General features: G+C 43.3%; 1 protein-coding gene and 1 long non-coding RNA gene across 11 annotated transcripts in view; both read left to right on the top strand.

Annotated features, from left to right (window-relative positions):
• The window catches only part of FBRSL1 (fibrosin like 1), a 791131-nt gene that overhangs the window by 754895 nt on the left and 24950 nt on the right, over positions 1-11286 (top strand). For 5 of the 10 annotated variants that reach the window (XM_081842686.1, XM_081842692.1, XM_081842693.1 and 2 more), the window contains 3 exons: positions 2-162; positions 3932-3982; positions 7782-7877. In XM_081842686.1, the coding sequence (XP_081698812.1) occupies positions 2-162; positions 3932-3982; positions 7782-7877 (308 nt within the window). Of the gene's footprint in view, position 1; positions 163-271; positions 499-3931; positions 3983-7781; positions 7878-11286 lie in introns of all 10 variants that reach the window. The other 5 variants (XM_081842691.1, XM_081842685.1, XM_081842690.1 and 2 more) reach the window with 2 other exon arrangements.
• LOC309330813 lies at positions 505-3803 on the top strand. The gene is made up of 2 exons (XR_014151602.1): positions 505-3412; positions 3462-3803. It is a non-coding gene; the product is annotated as an uncharacterized lncRNA (long non-coding RNA).

Genomic DNA, 11286 nt, shown 5'->3' with positions numbered 1-11286 from the left:
GATACCAGCCTGTTGATATCATTCAACCAACCAATCATGTATTGCCAGCCTCATTCGGGGATTCTGATTGGTACTTTGTCACAGGCATCTCTCTTACCTCCACCAATGAGTCCTCACGTAGAAAACCACCACAGCATGACCTGCAGAAACAGGGAATGCCAGGTGAATATCTTGACTCTTTTTCTTCTACGTCTTTTGTGAAACTCACAGGCCGTTGTGCCCTTGTGTCTTTTCCCCGTCCCCTCTCCCTCTCTCTCTCTCCCTCTTCTAGATCACGAGCTGCTCAGGCAAGAGCTGAATAATCGTTTTTTGGTTCAGAGTTCGGACAGGACCGGTGCCTCTCTTGGCCCGGTGCCGCTGCTGAGGGCGGAGTTCCACCAGCACCAACACACCCACCAGCACCAACACACCCACCAGCACACATTCAGCCATTTTCCATCCAGCCTGCCCCAGATGCCGCCCACTGCACCTCCCCTGGTGCGTACCCCCTCCCAAAATGTGAGGATAAGTAGAGACACCTCTGGCCAAAACAACCATGCCAGCACCAGCTCTTTGAGACGGACACTTTTCTGTGAAAAGTGCATCCTCATAAGGATGCGTTTGTTTAAAGTTGCCGCCTTCAGTTGCACTGTTTTCAAACTAGTATTTAGTACAGTAAGTTTCCGTAGGTTGCAACCTGCTGCTTCTTCTCAATGGGCCCCACCACACTGCTACTTTTCTGCAAACCTTTTGCCAAGCTCTGTTTCTAGAGAAGGGGGTGCGACATGTAATGTGGGATGGTCATGCAAGTTTCTGATTTTCTCCTCTTAGGCGTTTCAGGCAGCTGACATAATAGCATCTGGGCATATGGGAGAGAACATACAGGCATGATTTCAAATCTCTCACACACTTATTGCAACATGGGCATTGATAATGCTTACTCCTGCGTCCCCCACCCCCCAGAAAAAAGCACTGGATATTCTTATATCCAGTGCTTTTTTCTGGGGGGGATGCAGGAGTACGCATACCCCCAAACATTTTGTGAATCTACGTTTGGCCTCATTGAGGGGTAGTATTACAATATTGTAATACTGACCTTTAAAGCCCTAAACGGCCTCAGTCCTGTATACCTGAAGGAGCGTCTCCACCCCCATCGTTAAGCCCGGACACTGAGATCGAGCACCGAGGGCCTTCTGGCAGTTCCCTCATTGCGAGAAGTAAGGTTACAGGGAACCAGACAGAGTGCCTTCTCGGTAGTGGCACCCACCCTATGGAACACCCTCCTTTCAGATGTGAAGGAAATAAGTAGCTATCCTATCTTTAAAAGACATCTGAAGGCAGCTCTGTTCAGGGAAGTTTTTAATATTTAACGCTGTATTGTTTTTAATACTTGGGAGCCGCCCAAAGTTGCTGAGGAAACTCAGCCAGATGGGTGGGGTATAAATAATTTATTATTATTATTATTATTATTATTATTATTATTATTATTTAATATGAGTAGGAAAATGAGAATACTCCTAAACATTTTTTTAGAAAAAAAGCACTGCTTATATCTTGAAAGTAAGATGGGAAGGGCACCCCACATATGAGCATGTCTGAGTGTGACAGAAAGGGCAGGGTATAAAAATTTCATCATCACTGTGTATTTGTATGCCACCTTTACATCGTTAAACCATGCTCAAAATAGCTTATGGCATGAAAAGATTTACATAATTAGAAGAACGCAGCAACATTTTCATAGTCACAAACAATAAATGGAAACAGCTCAGTAGGTATACAGTAAAATCAAACAATCCCCACATAGTTCATAACAGCAGAAATTTAATATATCCAAAATTAAATATTGACTCCAACTAAAACTCCCAGCAATACATACAATAGCATCCTGAGCAGCAGGTCCTGCGGGACTCACAGGTAGGATGGTCTCTGGCCCCTTAAGCAGAAGCAGAAGCAGCAGTTGCTGTAGCTGTAGCTGGTCTCGCCCCCACCCTTCCCAGGCCAAGTGGAAATAGGCCAGCAAAGCAAGAAGCAGATCTTGCAGGACTCGCAGCAAAGCGAGAATCTTCTATGAAAGTAAGAGTTGAGAGGGCAGGAAATAGCTTTTATTGCAATAAGTTGATTGTTTTGTTAACACACGAGCGGTCGACATCATTATGCAATAAACCTATGGCCACACTGGTTGACTCCTGCCTTGCCATAATAATTTGCCTGGTCTGCTTGGTTTCAATATTTTTGCATCATTGCCATCTATTGCTATACCACCCACTCACTAACTCAACATTTCACTGGGCAACCCAATTTTTCAACATGGGCTATGCTTGCTTATGGCAAGCGTGAGGGACTTCTTCAGGCTTTAATGTTGTTTTACAGTTTCTTCCCAGACAGGATATCTGGAACATTCAAGTTGCTTTTAAATAATACCATCCACCCATGGCTGAAAGCTCCACCCCTTCACCAACTTCTCAGAGCTCACTGGCCGTTCCAGCAAGGGTTTGTTTGATGGGACAACAAAACTTTAGCAGGGTCACAATCCTGCAGAAAAGCTAGAGCTTTTCCTGCCTCCTTGGCTCTCAGGTTTTACAGCGATGCCATTTGGTTTTGTTCCTTTTCCACTGCTGCTGTTCTCAGTTTTGTAAATTCTCCAAACAGCCCTTTTTCACACAAGGCAATGTTTATTGTTTATTTTTTTGGTACATTGCATAAAGCAAGATTCAATATTTTCTATCTTTTTGTAGCGAAGCAGCAAATGTTCCAAAACAGGCATTGTGGGGCAAGCTCATAGGAAATGACATTTCTTGCCTTTCTTTACCACACTGGCTGATGGTATGACATTGTTTGCTTCTAATCCGCTTAACTGCAGGACAATGATTTCTGCCTCCCCCAATGTCCATCCACAGGTGTTTAAGCAACGTGCAAATACCTCCCTACTCCCCTTCTTTCATAAAGCAATCTCAGAACTTTTCCTTGAAGGCCTGGCATGTTGTTTAAGAATCCTGATATCTGATCTTGCTGGAAAAAGAGTTCCCTTCCTGCCCACCCACACCCTGTTGATGTCAAGCTAAAGAGTGAAAACAGCTTTGCCGCACCCTCTTTTGTTGTGCTTGAGCTCCCATCTTCTTATATTCCACTAAATGGGTTTATTAATCCTAATGCCAGAGCGGGTGGCGTTGAAACCGCCAGCTGCATGTGTTTTAGTAATTTATAGTATTTACACTGGAGGGTACATGACTCCGGTAATAACTGTAATTAACACAATTGCAAATCTGCTCTCCTGTATGGAGGAGAGCACACAACAGCTGGCTTGCTGAACGAGTGGCATTTCAAAGGGGTCATTGCTCACCATTCTGCGCCTTCCCCCAGCACATCTCCCTTTTGCTTAAGATTGGAATTCTTCACGGGGCATGGAAAGAATACTGATGGGGGCACAGGTCAGGTGCACAGTGCAAGGGGACAAAAGGCCAGGACAAAAAACATGAGGGCAGATCCACAGTGGGTGGATCTATCTTGCAATCCTGTCTGATCTTTCTTACGCCTTTTTTCAAGGAGCTGGTTGAGCTAAGTAAGGGCTGTGTGATTTTAAAAAATGAGATGACTGCTTGAGTTCTGCTCCAGCCCATACAGCTGTATCATAAAATCTAACTTTTAGAAATGATTTAGGGTGTTGACTGGCTTCTTGAGGAAGTTTGTAGGTGATGGTAAAGATTTATGTGCTAGATGCCTGAACTTGCTGCTTCCCCTTGCAAAGGTGCAGGTTTAAGAGGCTGTGAAGTTTGGAAAATATACATGTGCCCTTAAAATAAAACTCTCCACTGCCCCCTCCCCCCCCAGAAAACCCACTAGCTAAACTGGATCCTGTACACCTGGGAGCATGCTTCATTGTGCTTAGATTGCAACCCAGTGCTGAAGAAATATATTCTCACTTGTTTTTGTGTTATTTCTCTTTTTCTTCCAGTTCGACAAGTACGCTCCCAAACTTGATAACCCTTATTTTCGACATTCCAACGTGAGTGCATTTGTGGGTTTGGGTTTTTATTTTTTATTTGGCTTTGGTTTCTATGTTTGAACTTGCTGGTGGCTTTCCTTGCATGTATTTGATGTAGCAAGCTTTAGCTCTTGTCTCTCTGTTGTTGTTTTTAAGTGAATTCCCTTCCCTTAGGTTTATTGTTACCTACTACAATAACACCATAAAATTCCTTTAATTCAATCATTCATCAAATGTTCTTCCGCTAATTCAGTGTTGGTTGCTGCTTTCTGACACCTGTTTCTCAGGCTACAATCCTATACCTATTTGCTTGGGAGTATTGCCCATTGAAACTTGCTTATGAATAGGATTGCAAAAGAAATGCTAAGTCTGTGTCTGTACAATACCACTGCTGATTCTGAGCTGGAACTCACATGAATACCTCTTCATCCAAAAGCATTCCCCGCACATATAAAAACTAACATATCCAGAAGAAGACCATGCTAGAACCCTTCTCATTGGCAACTAGTCTTTGACGTGAAGGAGTTCTGAATCATGTGAGCTATAGGCTGAAGTGTTACAGCCCAGCACCTGTTATACCACCACAATGAGAACTAAGCTAGTGTCTTCCAGTCTTCATACATCTTTCTTCAAATTTAGTGACTCAGGCATAACACAGTAGTTCAGCTGTAGACTAGCCAGGGCTAAGTAAAGGGGCTCACTTTTGTCCTGTAGTTAGAAAGTGTTAGAAGACCAAACAGGCATGCACCAAGTCACTGAACAAGCTCGGTACCAGACAAGGCCAGCAGAGTTAAAATTGGATATATTTTAACTCTGCTGGCCTTGTTCAGTACTGCTATTCCCTAGGAATAGATCTGTCACCATTATTCTCCATTTTATGCATTTTTCGTTACTTATTTACTGGACATAGCTCGCCTAATTCCAGTAACTTGTCTATAAGATTTTTTTGTCACTTTCGGCTCTTTTTTCTCTCCAAATTTAGTGTAGGTGTTCTGAATTATTGATTCTGTCATCCATAGTGTATGCACCACCTCCTGGCTTTATATCCTCGGCACATTTGATAAAACTATATATGTAAATCTCTAATTATAAGATTGAACAAAAGTGGTCCATGGGCATAATAGACACTTGTGAAATTCCAGTTGATAGCTCTTTCTGAGATGACAGCCATGCATTGTAATTATTTCTTAAGCTGATTCTTTCAGACATTTGTGAATCCATTCCACATAGCCACTGCTGTCTAGTCCAGTTCTGTTCAGTTACCATAACAGAATGCCACATGGAAATACGTTATCAGCTTTCCCTACATTGTGACAACTCATTATCAAAATCTTCTCTCAAGATGGGAACTAGCTTGTACACCAAAATATCCTGCCAGTCCTAAAAAAGAAGATTTCTCACCTGTCACTTCAAAAACACTCATTGATAAGAAGCCAAAAAATGATGCAAACAGCCACTGCCATGCTAGTGTCAGAGGCTACTCTATGCAAAAGCAATAATGGCATGTCTGGTTGTTGTTTCTTTAATTGGGCCAGTTTTGTCACAGTAAAAATAAATGAGCTTTCACACTAAACATAATTCTTCAGCCAGTCATCCTGATATAAAGGATAGTGTCTGAATTCAAGCCTTTCAGCAACACTCTAGAATTGCTTGCCTGTTGGTACACTTACTGCCTGCCCTTGCTCTGCTGTTCCTTTTTATCAGTTGCTGCATCAGAAGCAGCGTTCTGGGACCGCATACTGTGGAAAATTAAAAGTGTGTGCTGATAATAGTGGACTTCATGGTTGGCAACTGTGGTAATTACCTTGTAACTGGGAGGCAGATAAAGATTAAAGATCCCAAGCAGGCTGCTTTCACACTTGCTAAAGTGGCATGTTTTGCAGGAGAGCTATAATAGCAGAATTAAGAATGGTAGCAGAGGCTAATTTCCCCCCCTGGTAAAAATGAAAGCTTTCCATTCTTGTCAAAAGAGCATCCGTTGTCCCATGGACCTTTTGCTTCTTATAGACATCTATTGGAAATATCTCTCCCCCCCTCCTCCCCCCCCCGCAGGAAAGCATTTAATGCTTTCTTGAGGACTGGCAACCCCACCTTAAATATGTATGTAGAAAAGAGGCTTGACAGCTGTTACTACAGTGACATCCTGTTCTGGCAAAAGCAAGACCATTACAAAAAGTTTCAGGCTGTATAATCAGGTGCATAAGCAGAGCTGTGCAGTTCTGTGCAGTTGGACAGCAATCCCAAACACAGAATTCATTCTGAGAATCTCTGCTTTTGTTTGTTAAAAACAACAACCAATTTTCTAACACTTAATGCTCCGAAGATAAAACTAAAAAAATATATGGATAAACTACAGTAGCGGCACACAGCAGGCCTGCTCCCATTGTCTAAGGCAGTGTTTCCCAACCTTGGGCCTCCAGCTGTTTTTGGACTACAATTCCCATCATCCCTTGCCACTGGTCTTTTTTATTTTGTTTTGACTGGTGTTGCTAGTCAGGGATGATGGGAGTTGTAGTTCAAAAACAGCTGGAGGCACAAGGTTGGGAAACACTGGTCTAAGGATGGGAATGTAGTCTTTAGAGCACCGCATCCTTCTCTTTAGGTCTCTCGAGCTGAATAAGGCAATACTCTTGTCCAACAGCTAGCTTGCCTTGATGGTGTCTAGGGCATCGTATAATGCTAATGCAATATGTCCTTCATATCACACACTGATTGTGGTAGCCCTTCCTGAACACCTCTTACTGGTGCCATGATTCCAATGAAGGATTTTGTAGGTGAACTGTAGGAAACTCTTTTGAGCCCAAGAGCCACATTTTGTCAAAGGGAACCTTCCAGGAGCAATATCACATTGATGGGCTGATGGGTGGAGAAAGAGGCAAAGTGGGCAGGTCAATACATGTGACATAATAGGCTGCATTAAAACTATGCAAAAGTGAGTAGTTTTCTACACACACACACACACACACACACACACACACACACACACACACCTCTCCATCCAGGAAATGAAAGGCATTATTATAGTTCAAGGACACATTCCAGCAAGGCAGAAGCACTCAAGGAGGGTGCTTCTATCCATTGATAGACCATGAGACTCTTAATCTCAGGGTCACGAGTTTGAGCCCCACGTTGAGCAAAAGATTCCTGCACTGCAGGGGGTTGGACTAGAGGACCCTCGTGATCCCTTCCACCTCTTCAATTCTGTTATTCTAGGGTGCAGAGGGGTGTGACCTCGGGAGGGGGCAAGGCTTATAGAGATTCCCAACATCCAGCTAGAAAGGCAGATTTAGGCTCCTGGCTTAAGGTTTCCCACCCCTGAGCCACAGTAAGGGTAACATTTGTGTTTCACTAGAAAGGTTGCATTCATTTTAGTGCTGGGAGCTGCTTAACACACTGGGTAAATTCACCCTCGATACAAACCAAGTCTCTCAGAAGCAGTCAAATGCAGAAGACTTGCGAGTTACTCAGAAGTACAAATCTCTTTAGAGATTGGATAGCAGGTCACCAAGCTCGCAATCAAAATATTTGCAAATGTGATTTGAGTGAGTGCATGAAAATGGAATATTCCTTTAACGATACAGCAAATTTAAAGTGGGTGTGTTGTTCGTTTGTTAAAAATGAGCTCTTGAAGGAATCATGAGTTAGGCAAGCTCCCCCAGCGTCTAACCAATAAAGGGGTTGAAATTGATTTGGTAATTATTGCTTTGGAACAGGTTCTTACGATTTGCACCAAACTTGTCTCTCACATCTGTTAGTTATCTGTAATGTAATCACCCCTCTCCTTTTCTCTCTCTTCCCGCGCCTCTTTCCCCCTTCCTAGTTCTTTCCAAGCTATCCTCCAGCAATGCCTGGGATGCCACCTCTGCTTCCACATTCAGGTCCTTTTGGGTCACTTCAGGGAGCATTTCAGCCGAAGGTACAAATTTATTATGGTTTCATTTTTTCCACAGGCTCATTTTTGTTGTTGTTGCCCATACGAAAGAAAGCATGATTAAAATGTAGCTGCAATATAAACATACGTGTATTTCTTGATCAAATTATTATTTTCACTAGGCACATCTGTTTCCCTTGTGCAATTTGCTTGACAGTTAAAGAAAGTAGCTCCCTAAAGGCCTACCCTTTTTTTTTTTCAGGGAGGGAGGTGGAACCTCTTGCTGCTGCTGATGCAGGTCTCCCTAGTACCCAGGTAGCCATTGTGGTGCTCTCCAGATATTTTGGACTCCGTCTCTCTCATCGGCCCCAGTGTTTGAGGACTGTGGAAATTGTAGCGCAGCAACATCTCAAGGGTACCACACTGCCTACTTCTGCCCTAGTCATATTCTTTAAAGCAGGATCAGGGAACCTTTGGCCCTCCAGATGTTGTTGAGCTGCCTCTCCCATCATCACCAACAAGCATGGCCAATGCTAGGGGCGATGGGAGTTGTAGTTCAGCAAAATCTGGGGGGCCAAAGGTTCCCCACACCTGCCTTTAAAAAATAAAGGAATGTGTCATTGCACTCAGCCCCTCTCTTGCAAGTGGCAAGAGAATTGGGGGTCATTTGGGGGAAGCATTGACTGTGATGACCTAACACAATTATTCTACTAGAAGCTGCATGGGTGATGTTAGTGGGCAGCAAGCAGGTCTCCCCAATTGCTTCTGGATTGGGCTCCACAGCTGCTTTGCAGTACCTTTTTTTCCATAGGCAGGTATTTGGGGAATGGAGCTCTTTTTCTTCATGTGAGTATTTTATTGTGTGTATACACTGTAAGAATTCTGGATGTGTGCACATGTGGCAAAAATAGCCAAGTGCACAGTCTGTTTGCATGGTGCATTTGGTGCTTTTTGCATTGCAAATGGGTACACAATAGGGTGTGCATCAGTTCTGTGTGAGGGTCTGGGTTTGTTCGTTTATTTTCCTAAAGCACATCCATGGAGAATTAAAAGATTCCTTTCAGAGGTTTTTGTTTTGTTTTGTTTTAAATCCTAAGTTGCTTTGCTCTATCCAAAAAACAAAGCAGAACCCTTCAGAACTCTGCAAACATTTCACCCACTTTTGTCAAACAGGAAAGTGTCATAGCCATTTTTACCTTCCCCATTATAGTGAATGGGGAATGCAAAGCTTCATTTTATACAAAGTGCCTTTGAGCCTGAATTACAGACTGAAATGCAGCCTGTACAGTTGACAGTTTTAAAACACACAGATGCACATATAAGGCGAATCTTTGGGCCCATGCACATACCTACCATCCAACTTTTCCCCCCTTACACCTCTGCAGCAAAAGATACTGTGCGTTCCAAATGGTTCTGAAACTGCAGCCACTCTCAAATCAGACAGCTGCAATGAAACTCACCAGCAGAAACTACACCATCTGTGAAACTGATCAGCTAAGCTGCAGCCTCTGTTTGCAATTAGCCTTTCCCTTACCACTGGGTAACTAGCATCATATAGGGAAGCCAAGTGAAAATAATGTAGGTAGCCCCAACTGTTTTGTAGAAATGTGGCTTGGAGGGGCTGGAGTAGATGCTGGCTGTTTATCAGAAGAGAGTGCTACGCTTCAAATAAGATTTTTTAGAACTTAAGCAAACGCAATACGTGCTTAGTCAGATTAGCCTGTGTGGCTTATCTGTTCCCATCCCTGTTGTCTCTTGCAGACACTCAAATCCTGAAGCAGTTTTGCAGACATGTCAACTGATACTTAAAATTCTGGATATCATGTTTATATTAACACAAGAATACAGCTCATAATGGACAACTTCTGAAATTGCTGTGCAGAAGAAAAAGGCCACATTATTCTGCAGTAGGGCTTCTAATATTGGTGTAAAGAGATAACTCCATGCTCTGGAGCTGGAAACTGGGCCAGGCCAAAGCAGTGGTATTGCTCCACTGCTATTGCAGAAACCCCTTAACAACCCAACAAACAAAACAGAGATTTAAAAAAAAAAATTTAGGGAGCTGAGATCACCAATAGCATAGTAGCTTTAGGCTTCTGAGGGTGACCCTGTACCCCTTAAACACTGGCAACCCCCCACCCAATGTTAGCAAACAAAGAAACTTACATATAGCATGGAGGGTGGCCCTAATGGTGTTGTAGTAGTAGGCTCAGCTAGTTTTTACTGTTTCTCTTACAACGTTTGTTGCTTAAAAGCTCTCATGGTGCCAGGCTTGAGATTCCTTTCTTTCCATTTGTAAAGTTCTTTAGAGAAACACGAGCAATGTCATCCGAGCTGTAAAAAGTAAACCCCACTGAATTCAGTGGGACTTAATCCTGGGTAAGTGGGTATAGAATTGTAGTGTGGGATTGTAGATTTCTAGAAGGGCGAGGAAATGCAACCCCACAAAGCTCCAGCGGCTTCTGCAGACATATCTCCATGCAGAGATAAAAGGAAGAGCATTTGCCAAAGAGGCAGCTTCGCTGTCTGCGTTGCAAATATATATAAAATGCAGTCTGCAGTTCGAACGATAAGCTTAGGGTTCAGGTGGAGCCTTTCTTTTGTGAACTTGCATACATGAGTGGGAATTCAAAAGCATTCCTCATCTTAACCTAACTTTCTGTGCATTTATTGCCCAAGGAGCTTGTGGGGCAGTTCCCCCCATAGCAAGCCTGTGAGGATTGGTTAGACTGAAAGATGGTGAGTGGCTTAAGGTCACCTAATGAGCCTTATGATTAAACAGAGGTTTGTTCATAAGCTTTCCTGGTCCAAATCCAACGCTCTGTTTGCTGTGACACAGTGGGTCTGATTTTGAGCTGTCCCTCACTGGTTGTAACCCTGTTTACCCTCTGCTGGCATGCGGAGGACGCATGCCCAAAGGGATGATCTTTGTACAGCCATTTCCCCACTCAGTTTTGTGGGTTTGGAGGAAGAGGATGCCTCCAAGAACCAACTGGATTGACTCAATCAGGGGTCTTCATTTCTTGATGGAGTAATGCCAGTTAATACAGCAGCTTCAAAACCTTTAGGACAACAGCTAATGCACTAGACCAGGGGTAGTCAACCTTTTTATACCTACCGCCCACTAATGCTTCTTTCTTGATGGTAAAATTTCCTTACCGCCCACCAGTGCTCGATGGAAGGAGGATTCAGCTTGTGCCATAGAACCCCCTACCGCCCACCTAGAATCCTGAAACACCCACTAGTGGGCGGTAGGGACCAGGTTGACAACCCCTGCACTAGACAATAGTCATCCTTTGGTTTTTGTCTTTATTACCAAGCTGTTTCATGGAAGGAGCTATCTTATGCTAAGTCAGACCAGTTGTTCAGCAAACCTAGCGCAGTCATTGGGACTTTGAATCTAGTTTTTTGCTATTTTTAATTTTCTTGTTTATATATTAATTTTGCAAATTTG

This window comes from Podarcis erhardii (genome assembly GCF_964252035.2).
Source record: "Podarcis erhardii genome assembly, chromosome: 15".
In the NCBI taxonomy this organism is placed as follows: Eukaryota; Metazoa; Chordata; class Lepidosauria; order Squamata; family Lacertidae; genus Podarcis; species Podarcis erhardii.
Note: the sequence above shows the minus strand (reverse complement) of the source record. Positions and strands in the feature narration are given on the sequence as shown.